Raw genomic sequence first — 15,673 nt, forward strand, 5'->3', positions numbered from 1 at the left:
GTAAATCGAATATTTGAATTAAAAGTGTTTAAATGTACCACCAAGATTCGTTCAGAGAATCAGACCCCTGTTCCCAAACAGACAAAACATCATCAACAAAACAAGGCAAGCAGAAAATTATGTTATAAATGCAGATATAAAGTGCAGGTATAAAATGAAGCTAATTGTTATAAAGTCCAAAGCAGAACTTTTGTCCTAAATCCATGGAGAAAGTTGCCAAATAGAGAGATAAAATAAGTCTCGTCAGTAAAACCGTAATTTGAAGATAAATATTGTCCCTGAACCTAAAGTCCAAGAAAAATTTGTTGCATAGGTCGAAAAGGTCATTATAGTGTCAGTTTCTAAATTCTATCAGTTTTATAATCCTACTATTCGAATTGTCCTCCAATTTTTCTTTTAAGGCTTGTTTAATTCATATTGGCAGCAGAGATTTGGGGGAACTTCATTTCTTGGATATCCTATTTCGGAAAAATTTTTTAGTATCTGAACTGCATTAAGTAAAAGATATTATCAACTTTTTTGGGGAAATTGTAGATAGAACATAAAATATATATTCCTACATTTGGGCTTTTAATTACTTCGGCTCCTTTAAAACTGAACTAAAGGTTGAGCGTTTTTTTCCATTTCTGGGAGAGTTAAACTGACCCTATACGTGAGAATGGTGTTTACAGAGCCCTGAGTTCCTATGAAAAATTTTTCGATGGTAGAATCCGTCAACAGTTAGGTGAAACACTAATCGAACAAAAGCTTTAAATAGATAAATCTCTAAGGCCTAAAAGTAAGAATGACTTTAATCAAATAATTTTACTCGTCGTACTTTTGAACATTGAGACCATTTAGTTGTTGCTTTTTTTGTTGTTGTTTTTTTTTTTGTTTTTTTGTTTTTTTTTACTAGACAACTTTAGTTTACACAGAAAAGGATTTGCCACAATCTTTTAGGGGGGCAATTTAAATAAAAAAAACACATACATAAAGACCCATGTATATATATAGACAATCTTGGGACACTTCTATAAGCAAAATTTACGATCATTTAAAACAGAGGAGCTCATCTAATATTCTTTTTTATTTGGAACCTAGTTTAATTGCCCGAATCAGCAAAACTCAGGTTATTGGAAAGGCTATGTTAGTCGCTAGGGACGGAATTATGACCCAATCTAATTATGAATAGTCTTTTGTTTGTTCAGGTGAGTTTCAATGTTTCCTCTGTCTTGTTGTGGCCAACTTTAGAAGTTGATCTGTTTCTCATTTTTCTTGCTTTTTTTTCACTTTGTTTTTACGTTGAGCACTGAGAACGGCTTGGTGAAGTTCCTTGCAGAAATATCGGCTGTCTTTTCGCTTGTACTTTGTATTCAACTGGCTGAACGTCTACCCCGTATCTTGGTTTCTTCTTTTTTTTTCAAACGCCATGCATGGCTAGTGTCGTCTTAAAATGTAAATACGGATGATCGTATCAAACCAGTTGTTCCTAAAAATTGAAAATGACACATTCAAACTGAAATTGACAGTTCCGGTGGCTTTATTTATTAGGGGAATAGAACATGCCGCAGAAAAGTGTCAATTTCCGCCTTTCCGAAGCACAAAACAATAATTCTGGCCCAAAGAGGGAGAAAAAGTTATCGACTAGAAATTTTGCGAGAGCCCATCGACTAAGATTGAAAGACTTCGATCCATATATCGATGTAAAGACAGTACAGTACATCCTACTTTTTTTTGGATCCAGACGAAATGTCAAAAAGCACAAATTCTAGCAGCATAAATTTAAGTTCATACTTTACTTCCTGCGTAAAATATGGCCTTTTTATTGTTATACCTTTAAAATGCAGGATTGAAACAGGATTGGCAACAAAAAATGGGAATTGCTGTTCGTAAATCAATTTCTTATCGTTGTGAGCTTTGTAATCTGGTATATCCTTGTGACTAATAATAGAGTAATTTGCCAAGTATTTTAATCCAAAAGTATAGCATTCAGTTAATTTGTGTCAGAATTTTAATGGAAAAAGTAATAACTAGTATTTATGTGAGTTATACTATAAGCACATTTCACTTTTTAGTGTGAAAAGGTACATGGCTATTTTTTCTTATTGGTCCGAAGTTTTTCCAAAACATAATTTTGGGTCGCCTTGTCCTCAACAAGTTGTGGAATCCTTAGATTTAAACCGCAGTTAAAATCGCAAGTGCTCGTTTTGCGGATGTAGCCTCTGCTTTTAAATAGTGGCTTTAAACATCCCTAAATATTAGCAACTGCCAGAATTAAAACAATTTTTTATATGGTCATTTTTATAAGTGGTAGCATAATAATACCAAAAATCCTCGGACCGTTTAGCCAGTGTTTACCATATAAGTAAGGCCTTTAATCCCGTCCTATTTAATGTAAAAAGAGTCAAAGCCATTTTACATTTTCGAAAGTGCATAGATGGATTGTACGAACCAGATTTTTTCTTGTGTTAATTGACTTATAAAAGGATTAGTAGACATTCTTTTCCTTCTTCATTTTCTTGTCTTTTCTTTTTTTGTTTTTCCTTCTGTTGTCAAAAGGACACCCCTTTTTCTTTCTTTCTTGGGTCCTCTTATTAATAAATACAAAACGAGTATAATTAACTACGCCTTCCTATTCTTCCTATCCTGGATTAAAAGTCCTTCCGAATTCCATGGTGGAATAAAAGGGAGGAATTGGTAGATATAATATTAAGCAATAGAGGTTTTATGGGGATTAAGAATTTGGGAAAGATTGTGGGTGCAGCATAATACATAGAGATAATTTTCTGTAATTAATTAAAAAAAACATCCGAAACATAAGTTTTTCAAAGAAAAGTAAAGGCCATTCTAAACTTAAGCTCAGCAGATACAAATACCTTTTAAAATTCAAACTCAAAACAACCAGAAATTACTATTAAAGAATAAATGAAACCAAAAACGAACAGAAATTAAATAAACAATCATAGCAAAAACATACAACAAGTTGAAAATCAAGCTTAAAACGAAAAAAAAAATTTGCTATTGAATTATGAATGTAACTTAAAACGAACAGAAATTAAATAAGCAATTAATGCAAACAAACATACAACATATATCATTGTAAATGAATAAATAAATCTTAAAACGACTGAAACTTAAATTGAATATGCAAATCAAGCTTGAAACGAACAAAGATCACCACAAACAAGAATTTTCGTATCACCTCCTTCTCTCAGTGCTAAAGTCTAAAGCCTAATGTGTTATTGGCGCTTTGCTGATAACCAGTTCTATGACAAATATTTTCTTTTGTACTTAATATTGAAAATAATCATTAAAATTATAGAAACATTTTGGACTGCTGAGCTTTTAGCAATCAATATCATTATACATCCAATATTCAGTTTAATTTACTAGCTCTTTTTAAAGTTGTTAAAGACAAATATAGTTTCCCTACAAATAAGTGTTTGGATACTGCCTCCTTTCCTAACTGTAAATAAAAACCAAAAGCCTGCTGCGTCACTGGCTCTTACTGAAAGCGGATTATATTACAAATATTTTCTTTTCCAGTTCTTACAGTACTGAAAATAAAAATACAATTAAGGTAAAATAAATTTTTGAACTGACGGATCTTTCAATAGATAACATGATTATATATCAAATATTCAATTTGATGTTGTTTACACTTTCAAAGACTGTTCAAGACGCATATAGTTTTCAGTAAAGCGCCAATGACGCAGCATGATTGAGACTTTTACAGTGAGAAAAACAGGTCATACCCAAACTCTTGTTTTTGGTGATTTTTGTTCCTTTCAAGCTTGATTTGCATATTTAATTTAAGTTTCACTCTTTTTAAGATTTATGTATTAACTTACATGAATATCTATTGTATGTTTGTTTGCATTGATTGTTTATTTAACTTCTGTTCGTTTTTAAGTTTAAGTTACGCTTCAATAGGAAAATATTTTTTTTCGTTTTAAGCTTGATATGAATATTCAATCTTAGCATTACTCGCTTTGAGATCTATTTATTCATTTATGTTATTACTTTTTGTTTGTTTTTGCTATGATTGCTTATTTAATTTCCGTTCGTTTTTGGTTTCATTTATTCTTTAATAGTAATTTCTGGTCGTTTTGAGTTTTAAATTTAAAATGTATTTTTATTTTTTGAGCTTAAGTTTAAAATGGCCTTTACTTTTCTTTGAAAAACTTATTTTTAGGAAAGTTTTTATTAATTAACTTTTGTTCGTTTTTGATTGCAAAAAGTTTCTAGTTAATAAAACTTCCTTATTTCAAAATCAAACTTAAAAAAAATCAAATATTCATCAAAATATCAAAACTGATATCAAAGTAACAATATCAAAGTAGAAAATGGGTTTGTATCAACCTCAGAGTGTTAATTATCTGATTTTTGAACTATTTTTAACAAAATTGCTATCTCAAAATTTTTATCGGATGGGTTTGGGGAAAACGGGCGTGGGGGACTAGATTAAGCTTCAGTCTCTTTGGACTCTTTAAAAGTGAACAAGAACTTGCTATTTTCAATCAAATGAGCCTTCTCTGAAGTTTATATGAGTATCCCTTCTATAAGAACCATATATATTCCCAGAGTATAACTTACAACGCCTATCCCTGGGCATTGGGGGGTTGTGTTGACCCTGGAGTTTTAATATCTCATGGTTGAACTATTTTTAACAAAATGGTCACCTGAAATTTTTATCGGGTGGGTTTATCATCCCGATACACCCAAAGGCGTGGAAGGTGGGAGGAGCTAGTTGCCGTCTGATCTTTTTTCACTCATAGAAAATGAACTACAACTTTTAATTTTAATTTCCATTCAAATGAACCCTGTCTGAAGTTTATACGAGAATACCTTCCATAAGAACCATGTATGCTCCCAGAGCAATACTTACAACGCCTGTCCCATCCCTGGGGGGTGTGTTGACACAGGAGTTTTTATTATCTGATCTTTGAACTATTTTTAACAGAATGACCATACGTAAAGGAGTTTTTTGTTATATGATCTTTGAACTATTTTTAACAAAATGGCTACCTCAAATTTTTATCAGATGTATTTGGGGAAAAAGGCTTGGGGTGCCAGTTGCCCTATGATCACTTTTGACTCTTAAAAAGGGCACTAGAACTCTTGATTTCCAATCGAATGAGCCGCCTTTGAAGTTTATCCGACGACCCTTTCCATATGAAGGACCTCTAGGGGAAAAAATAAATGGAGTGTGAGGGAAGGCTAGCTGCCCTCCAATCACTTTTGACTCTTAAAAAGTGAATTACAACTTTCAATTTCCAATCAAATGAGCCCTCTACAAATTTTATACGAGCATCCCTTCCGTAACAACCATATATGTCCCCAGGGGATAACTTACAACGCCTACCCCCGGGCCCTAGGGGGCTGTGTGGACACCGGAGTTTTTTGTTATCAGAACTTTGAACTATTTCTAACAAAATTTCGGTCTCAAAATTTTTGTCTGATGCATTCAGGGCGTGGAGAAGGGAGGGGGGGGTAGTTGCCCTCCGAATTTTTTTTACTCTTGAAAAGTGAACAAGAACTTTCAATTTCAAATCAAATGAACCCTCTCCGAAGTTTATACGAGCATTCTTTCCATAAGAACAATATATGCAAATAGAGCATTACTCATAATGCCTGCCTCCGGACCCTGGCAGGTTCCGTCGACGCAGGAATTTTTCTTATCTGACCTTTAAACTATTTTCAATGAAATGGCTATTATATAATTTTATCGGATGGGTTGGGGAAAAAAGAGTGTAAGGGGGGGGGGGCTAGTTGCCCACGGATGTCTTTTGACTCTTAAAGATTTAACTAGAGCTTTCAATTTCCAATCAAATGAGCCCCCTCCGAAGTTTATACGAGCATCCCTTTCATAAGAACCATATACACCCCCAGGACATCACTTACAATGCCTATCCCCCGGGCTCTGGGGGGTGTTCTTGTTATCTAACTATTGAACAATTTCCAAAATACTGGCTATCTCAAAATTTGTAGCGGACGGATTTGGGGAAAAAAGAGCGTGGGGGACTAGTTTAACTCTCTTGACTCTTAAAAAGTGAACTAGAACTTTAAATTTCCATTCAAATGGGCCCTCTATGAAGTTTATACAAGCATCCCTTTCCTAAGAACCATATATGTCCTTAGGCCATAACTTAGAACGCCTTCCACTGGACCCTGGGGGTTCTATTGACAACAGATTTTTTCTTATCCGATCTTAGAACTATTTTTAACAAGATGTCTATCTCAAAATTTTCGTCAGATGGACTTTGAAAAAGAAGGCGTGGGGGGCTAGCCACCCTCGGATCTCTTTTGACTATTAAAAAGTGAGCTTGAACTTCCAGTATCTAATCAAATGAGCCCTCTCTGAAGTTTATACAAGCATCCCTTTCATACAAACAATATGTGCCCCAGGGCATAACTTACAACGCCTGTCCCTGGGTCCTGGGGGGTTGTGACGAAACCTGAGTTTTTGCTATCTGACTTTTGAAAAATTTTAACTCAATGGCTATCTCAAAATTTTTATTTGATGTATTTGGGGGAAAAGGGGCGTGGGGGAGGGCTATTTGCCCTCCAATCTCTTTTGACTCTAAAAAACTTAACTAGAACTTTCAATTTCCCATCAAATGAGCCATCTCTGAATTTTTTACGAGCATCCCTTCAACAAGAACCATATATTCCTCCAGGGCATAACTTACAAACCCTGCCATCGGGCACTGGGCGCAGTGTTGACCCCTTAGTTTTCGTTATATGGTCATTGAACTATTTTAAAAAAAGCTATTTCAAAGTTCTTATCGGATGGGTTTTAGTAAAAAGGGTTTAGAGGGGGGGGCTAGGTACCCTCCAATCTCTTTTGACTTTTAAAAAGTGAACTAGAACTTTCAATTTCCAATCAAATGACCTCTCTTTGAAGTTAATACGAGCATCCCTTCCATAAGACCCATATATGCCCCCAAGGCATAACTTACAACATCTGCCCCCAGTCCTGGTGGGTTCTGTCGACACCAGAATTTTTGTTATATGATCTTTGAACTATTTTTAACAAAATAGCTAGCTTAAAATTTTATTGGATACATTTGGGAAAAAAGGGTGTGGGGGAGCTGGTTACCCTCCAATACCTTTTGATTTTTAAAAAGTGAGCTAGAACTTTCAATTTCCAATCAAATGAGCCCTCTCTGAAGTTTATACTTTCCATAAGAACCATATATGCCCCCCGGGCATAACTTATAACCCTTGCCCCTGAAGACTGTGGGCGGAGTGTCCTGCTTAAATATATAATTTTCAGAGCTTTCAACTACGTTGAACAAAATGGCATTATAAAAATTTTGATTAGATGTGTTTGGGTAAATGGTGGGCGTGGAAAGGGTGTTAGTTGCCGTAGAATCACTTTTGACTATTAAAAAAGGAACTGGCCATTAAAATTTCCAATCGAATGAGCCTTTTTTGAAGTTTCTACGACAACGTTGTCTATACAAAACCTTACATGCCCCCAGGGCATAACTTACAACCCTTGTCCTGAGGGCTGTGGGGAATTTGTCATCCTCAAAAACCTAATTTCCAGAACTTAAAACTACGTTTAATAAAATGGCTGTCTCAAAATTTTCATTGAACTGTTTGGGGAAAAGGTGGGTGTGAGAGGGGAGGGGGTTTATTTGCCCTCAAATCACTTTCAAATATTAAAAAGGGCACTAGCCCTTTGAATTTCCAATCCAATGAGTCTTTTCTGAAGTTTCTGAGATCATGCCTTCTATAATAACCTTATATGCCCCTAGGGTATAACTTAAAACCCTTGCCTTGAGGGTTGTAGAGGAGTGTCCTCCTCAAAGACACATCTCCCATCTGGAAATCAACTACACTGAACAAAATGGCAATCTCAAAATTTTGATTGAATGTGTTTGGGGGAATGATGAGCGTGGGGGGGGGGCTTGTTGCCCTTCAATCACTTTTGACTATTAAAAAGGGTACTAGCCCTTTGAATTTCCAATCGAATGAGCCTTTTTTGAGGTTTCTACAACAACACCTTCTATAAAAAACTTATATGCCCCCAGGGCATAACTTAAAACCCTTGCGCTGAGGGTTTTGAGGGAGTGTCCTCCTCAAAAATATATTTTATATCTGAAAATCAAGTACGAGGAACAAAATGGCTATCTCAAAATTTTGAGCGGATGTGTTTGGGGAATGATGGCCGTGGGGGGAGGCAGTTGCCCTCCAATTACTTTTGACCCTTAAAAGGGGCATTAGAACTCTCGATTTCTATTCAAATGAGCCCTCTTTGAAGTTTCCACGACAGCCCATTTAATATGAAGTGCCTCTGGGAAAAAATAATAATAATAATAATAAAACATTGGAGCCGTATGGCCCTTATAGGCGACGCTATAGCGTTGTCTCTGACTTATTTATAACTTAATTTGGATTAATGGGTGTGTCTTTGTTTACGATTTGTGTACTAATATATTTTTGTACTAACCATGGCCATAAAGGTTTTAACAATAATAAATATTATATCATACCTAGTTTGTAACAGTTATTGTCTCAATATTAACATTAATTAAATAAAAAAAACAAGTTTTTTAAACTGAAAGTAAGGAGCGACATTAAAACTTAAAACGAACAGAAATCATTCCGTATATGAAAGGGGCTTTCCCCTCCTCAACGCCTCGCTCTTTACGCTAAAGTTTTTTATTGTTTTAAAAAATAAAGTTGTGAGACAGAGTCAAACTTTAGCGTAAAGAGCGAGGCGTTGAGGAGGGGAAAGCCCCTTTCATATACGGAATAATTTCTGTTCGTTTTAAGTTTTAATGTCGCTCCTTACTTTCAGTTTAAAAAACTTGTTCTTTTTATTTAATTTCTGATCGTTTTTTAGTTAATGCAGCTTTTTTTTTTTGGCTCACCGACATTGAATAAGTAAACAAAATTTGCATAAAATTTTACTTTTCTTTTGCTAAATGGCTGACTCTAAATTTGGTTCTGACGTAATTTACAAATTAACTTACGTAATGAACTTCTATATTCGTATATTTTTCTTCTGGCAAAAAATACAAAGTTGCAGATTTTTGCAGATATGAGCTTGAAACCTATGTAATAGGGTTTTCTGATACGCTGAATCTGACGGTGTGATTTTCATTAAAAATTCTTTCACTTGTAGGAGATGTTTCCCCACTCTTTAAAAAATCAGGTAAATTTTCTCAGGCTTGTAGCCTTTGATGAGTAATACTAAAATTAATAAAATTTATTTTTTTTGAAACATAATTAAAAGCCAATTCTTTTGTAAAATTTTTTTAAATCAAAATTCCTTTTTTTAAATTTTCTATTAATATTTATCGGTTTGGCTTGTTTTTTTTTTTTTTTTTTTTTTTTTTTTTTTTTTTTATTACGTATTTGTTATTACGTGAACCTTAATGAAATATGAAATATATTCTAAATGAAGTATAGAACCTTAATGAAATTCACACCATCATATTCAGCGTATCAGAGAACCCTACTGTAGAGGTTTCAAGCTCCTATCTATAAAAATGTGGTATTTTGCATTTTTTTTGCCAGAAGAAAGATCACGGGTGCGTTTTTATTTGTTTGTTTGTTTTTTTTCCCAGGGGTAATCGTATTGACCCAGTGCTCCTAGAATATCGTAGGAGGGCTCATTGGAACGGAAATTAAAAGTTCTAGTGTCCTTTTTGAGTGACCAAAAAAAATGGAGGGCAACTAGACCCCCTCCCACGCTAATTTTTTTCTCAAAATCACCCAATTAAAATTTTTAGATATCCATTTTGTTCAGCATAGTCGAAAATCTTATAAATATGTCTTTTACCATGACTTGATCCCCCACAGTTCCCAGGGGAAGGGCTGCAAGTTATGAACTTTGCCCATTGCTTACATATTGTATTGGTTATTGGGAAGTATACAGACATTTTCAGGAAGAATTTTTTTCTGGTGGGGAGGGGGATGAAGGAGAGGGTTACTCGGGAGAATCTTTCCGTGGAGGATGTTTCTTTGGGTAAGGGACATTTCTATGAAGGGGGCGCCGGATTTCCCAGCATTATTTAAAAAACGATCAGAAATTAAATTTAAAAAAACAAGTTTTTTCAATTGAAAGTAAGAAGCAACATTAGAACTTAAAACGAACAGAAATTATTACGTATATGAGGGGGTTCTCCCCCAAGTCAATACCTCGCTCTTTATGCTACAGTTTTTTTTTTTGTGCTTTCAAATGAGCTATCTATTCTAATTAAACAGCCTTTGTGATTCAGGGGCTTATGAATTAATTTTTTTTTTTTAACTTTTAACGTAATGAGCGTGGTATTGACTAAGGGGAGAACCCCATCATATACGTAATAACTAAATAATTTCTGAGACCACACTGGCTAATCATGATAAACAAAAAATCGCGAAGAAAGGAAACGAGGACAATTAACAGCCAGTGAAAAAATTGAAAAATTATGCACATATTTCGGTCAAGACCTCCGCTTGACCGTCCTCAGTGCAGAATAAAACTGATAAAAATTTAAAAACCAAACCTTAAAATAAAAACACCAAACTAAAATTGGACGACCCTTTCCTAGTAACGGTGAAAGGGTAACTGAATAAAAAACACAAGTCTAAATGGCATTTCAGAATTTCATTTTGCGTAAAGCACTTTTAAAGGCTGATCGCTTTCCAGTTTGATTATTATCGGAGACTCTATTCGATTGCACAATATAACTTTGTGGATGTATGTAAAAACGATCAGAATTAATAATTTTGTCATAAATGGGACTTAGAAAAATTTCTCCAGTGTCTCTATTGAGAGCTACCTTTTGGTGAATGTGCTTTTTTATTTCAACTGCCTCCCTGAAAACTTGCGTGAGACCTTTGACGGGGGCAACGATAGAGACCTCATCAAACAAAATGAAATGGTGTGGATTCTCGTACACATATTGCGCCAAGGCTGAATCAAAAACCTCAGGCCTTTGGCGTAACCTCATTGCCTTGTCGATTGAGGACTTGTGCTCAGATAACCTCTCACCAAATTGATGTTGGTTTCTACCAAAATAAAAACAGCCACTAGAACAAGGAATTCTATAAACACAACTACCCACTATGTGGCTGTTTTTAACTTTGCCGTTGTTAAAAAAGTTCTGTGTGATATTTGAATTTTTAAAGGCGACGCGAAGTTTATGTTTTTCAAGGATTCTTTTCAATTTATCACTCAATTTTTGAATGTAGGGTAGAACAGAGAAAAGTTTCTTATCATCCACCAATAGGACAGTAACTGTTGGGACGTGCGGACCTGATGCACTCCCCTTTGCCTTTTTTCGCCTTCTGTCTATAATAGTCTCAAGTAATTTTATAGGGTAACCATTGCAAAATAAAATGTCCTTAATATAGTTCAATTCTGAGTCTATGTGAGGCTCTGAGCATATTCTTATTATTCGGTCAACCAAAGAAATAACAACTCCTCTTTTTATGCAGGGAGAGTGGTTGGAGGAAAAATGCAAATACCTATCGTTATGCGTAGTTTTTCTATAAATGGACAATTCAAGGCCAAGAGACTTATTGAAAATTAAAACATCTAGGAAAGGAAGTTTGTGGTTATGTTCTAGTTCCAAAGTGAACTGAAGGTTAGAGTCCAAAGAGTTTAGATGAGTTAAAAAGGAGTTAAGTGACTCTCTTCCATGCTCCCACAGAGAAATAACATCATCCACAAACCTACCCCAGAAACAGTGTTTCATGTGAAAATTTTCCAGAGCAGAGATTTCTATGAATTCCATATAAAAAGTTGCCAAACATGGTGAAAGACTTGCACCCTTGGGTAAACCCATAATTTGGGTGAAAATTTGATAATTGTATCGGAAATATGAGGAGGAACTGTTGCAAAGACGGACGAGACGCATAATAGTTTCTATATCCAGTGTTTTGTAGTCTATTTGACCAATATTATCTTCTAATTTCCTTTGAAGAGCTAGTTCACATTTTTTAATGTCGCAAGACGTATATATAGAAATGGCATCGAAACTGGCCAAAATTGTATCTTTTTTTATTTCAATGTCTTTTAGTTTTTCAACAAGGTGAACTGAGTTTCTTATGTATGAAGTTTGTGTTTGCATAAGGGGGCGAAAAAGGGTTGACAACCATTTCCCCAATCTGGCAGTCGGAGAGCTATAAGAAGCCACAATTGGGCGTAGAGGGACTCCATCTTTGTGGATTTTTGGGAGCCCGTAGAATTTAGGAGCTGAACAACCTTTAGGGTAAAATAATTTATACATTTGTGGAGTAATAAGTCTTTCAGTTTGCAAAATTCCTAGCTCCTTTCGTACTAAACGGGTGAACTTATCGGTGGGGTCTGAATCTGTGGGCTTGTAAGTATGGGTGTCGGATAAAATATCTGTAACTTTTGTATTATATGAAGTTTTATCAAGGATAACAATTTTATTTCCTTTATCAGCCCTGGTGATAATGATGTGTGGGTCTTTTTTTAATTTTTTGAGAGTTTGTGTTTCCTGGTTTTTTAACCTTGGGGAATATGGAATGAAATCAAGAATATTCTTAACCACTTCTCCTCGAAGTAAATCTGGATTTTCCACAGCACCACGTGAACCAAATATACCCGCCTCCATATTGGAGACTATCTCTGAGAAATTCACTTGCGTTTGAGGTTGGCAAAATTTAGGTCCCTTAGACAAAAAATGGGTTTCTTCCGGAGTAAGAACTTCAGAAGATAGGTTCTCAATTGCCGGACCAGGATAAAATCTAGGAAGAAAACATCTGGAATTCTGAAATTTTTCGTACTCTAATTTTTCAAACTTTTCTGATAAACGAGCCTTAGCCATACAACAGTCGTGGCGGAAAGTATTCTGAGCTATTCTAGATATCTGCTGAAAATCCGTCGGTGAAAGGTTTTGCTGTAGAAATTGTCTAGTTTTTGAAATTGTATTACTTAGGAAAAAACGTTGTTTTTTTTGGTATTTTAAAATTTGAAACAAAGACAGAAAACCAACCCAATCCCTAAATTTCCTGTCGGATTGTGTGCCTAGGTTTATGCGGCAACTAAGAGAATTCGGAAGAATTCTCTTTACTCTAAAACGCTGTAAAAATTCTTCTTGATTAAAAAGGTTGGCGTGTTTTTTAGACAAATCAAAATAATTAAGAACAGACTTGGTCAAAAGCTCCCCGTAAGCTCCTCGCAAATAATTTCTGAGACCACACTGGCTAATCATGATAAACAAAAAATCGCGAAGAAAGGAAACGAGGACAATTAACAGCCAGTGAAAAAATTGAAAAATTATGCAAATATTTAGGTCAAGACCTCCGCTTGACCGTCCTCAGTGCAGAATACGAGAATCCACACCATTTCATTTTGTTTGACGAGGCCTCTATCGTTGCCCCCGTTAAAGGTCTCACGCAAGTTTTCAGGGAGGCAGTTGAAATAAAAAAGCACATTCACCAAAAGGTAGCTCTCAATAGAGACACTGGAGAAATTTTTCTAAGTCCCATTTATGACAAAATTATTAATTCTGATCGTTTTTACATACATCCACAAAGTTATATTGTGCAAATCGAATAGAGTCTCCGATAACAATCAAACTGGAAAGCGATCAGCCTTTAAAAGTGCTTTACGCAAAATGAAATTCTGAAATGCCATTTAGACTTGTGTTTTTTATTTAGTTACCCTTTCACCGTTACTAGGAAAGGGTCGTCCAATTTTAGTTTGGTATTTTTATTTTAAGGTTTGGTTTTTAAATTTTTATCAGTTTTATTCTGCACTGAGGACGGTCAAGCGGAGGTCTTGACCGAAATATTTGCATAATTTTTCAATTTTTTCACTGGCTGTTAATTGGCCTCGTTTCCTTTCTTCGCGATTTTTTGTTTAATACGTAATAACATAAACGTAATAAAAAAAAAAAAAAAAAACAAGTGATACGGCTCAATAGTAATCAAAACTTTAAAAACGGAACTTTGATGTCAATAAATGTATAAAAAATGGGCTTATAATGCTGATTCTAAATATATGAATTTTATTAAGTTTAGTATTGCTCATCAAAGACTACGAGCCTGAGAAGCTTTACCTGATTTTGTAAAGAGGGGGGAAACATCCCCTAAAAGAGAAAGAATTTTAATGAAAATCACACCGTCAGATTCAGCGTATCAGAAAACCTTATAACATAGTTTTCAAGCTCATATCTGCAAAAATCTGCAACTTTGTATTTTTGCCAGAAGAAAAATATACGAATATAGAAGTTCGTTACGTAAGTTAATTTGTAAATTACGTCAGAACCAAATTTAGAGACAGCCATTTAGCAAAAGAAAAGTAAAATTTTTATGCAAATTTTGTTTACTTATTTAATGACGATGAGCCAAAATAAAAGCTGCATTAACTAAAAAACGATCAGAAATTAAATAAAAAAAACAAGTTTTTTAAACTGAAAGTAAGGAGTGACATTAAAACTTAAAACGAACAGAAATTATTCCGTATATGAAAGGGGCTGTCCCTTCCTCAACGCCTCGCTCTTTACGCTAAAGTTTGACTCTGTCTCACAACTTTATTTTTTAAAATAATAAAAAACTTTAGCGTAAAGAGCCAGGCGTTGAGGAGGGGGCAGCCCCTTTCATATACGGAATAATTTCTGTTCGTTTTAAGTTTTAATGTCACTCCTTACTTTCAGTTTAAAAAACTTATTTTTTTTATTTAATCATTGTATAGGTGCTCGTTAAAGACCCGACAGTAAAATTATGAATACAGATCTAACCTACCATATTTTATTTTCAGTGGACCACCGAGGGACAACTTTTCAGAAAGGCCTCCTTCATATCAGCCACCTCTACAAAAGCCAAACCTAAAAGGGGCACCGTCTGATCTTTCAATTGTTTCCGAAAAGCCCACCCAACTGCAACCAAAAAGCATAAATGACCCAAGTTCAATTGCTTTAGGTGAAACCATAGAAGATGAAGATCTAACACTTACAGCTCTTTGATTAATTTAAGAAGAATATGTTGCATATTATTGTATTTTACTGACTGATTCCAGTATATATCCTCCATTTTTTTCTCCATTATTTTCTAGGACAGCCATCACGTCTGAATCTTTCGTGACGTACTTACCGAATTATGTAGGTACCGACAAAGTAAGGTCTTTACTCGCAACAAGCACCGTCTTATCAGCAAAAAAGTACCAATCGCAAAAAACAATAGAAAGTGGCTCAATTAACGGATTAAGAAATCAGTTGTTAAAAACTAACCACACTTCATTGTCATAACCGAATCTTATTGATAAACTTGCTTTAATATTGGGTCTCGAGTCATGATTTTGCAAGGTTTTTCAATATACTATTTATTTTTTGAAGTCTCATATACAAAATGAAGGAAGTAGTTAAAAACAGAAGTTTCATTAAACTTATAAGTGTAATAATTTGAATTTAGGATTAAAAACACTAGTTAGAGACACTTTCCACAATCGAGCCAGATTTATTTTCCAAGTTTCCACTAGACTTGACTAATGAAAACAGACAATGGGAAGCCAAACTGGCTTCACTTTCAAGTTTCAGAATAAAAGCAAATAAAAAAATGACCGGGGACTGTTTTTTGGTGAAGGATACTTAACTTTAATGCTCCATCAAAAATGCCGAGGGATTTTCTAAAACCTTAATATGATCAAAGAAATGAAAGCATTAAAATATGTAAATACAAAAATCAAATAGAAGAATTCTGGAAAACAAAGACAGTATAGCAA

At 34.7% G+C, this 15,673-nt stretch overlaps 2 protein-coding genes across 4 annotated transcripts in view; both read left to right on the forward strand.

Moving 5' to 3' along the window:
- The window catches only part of LOC148946276 (calcium-activated chloride channel regulator 2-like), a 200,303-nt gene extending 185,314 nt beyond the window's left edge, over positions 1 to 14,989 (forward strand). The window contains exon 16 of the mRNA XM_089098334.1: positions 14,714 to 14,989. Coding sequence (XP_088954460.1) covers positions 14,714 to 14,918 — 205 coding nt within the window. The 3' untranslated portion in view covers positions 14,919 to 14,989. The remainder of the gene's footprint in view (positions 1 to 14,713) is intronic.
- Positions 1 to 15,673, forward strand: part of LOC148946274 (E3 SUMO-protein ligase PIAS1-like) — a 506,129-nt gene that overhangs the window by 432,735 nt on the left and 57,721 nt on the right. The window lies entirely within an intron of this gene.

The sequence above is a fragment of the Artemia sp. Qi Xiang Cuo genome, chromosome 12, assembly GCF_049724085.1.
Source record: "Artemia sp. Qi Xiang Cuo chromosome 12, ASM4972408v1, whole genome shotgun sequence".
Classification (NCBI taxonomy): Eukaryota; Metazoa; Arthropoda; class Branchiopoda; order Anostraca; family Artemiidae; genus Artemia; species Artemia sp. Qi Xiang Cuo.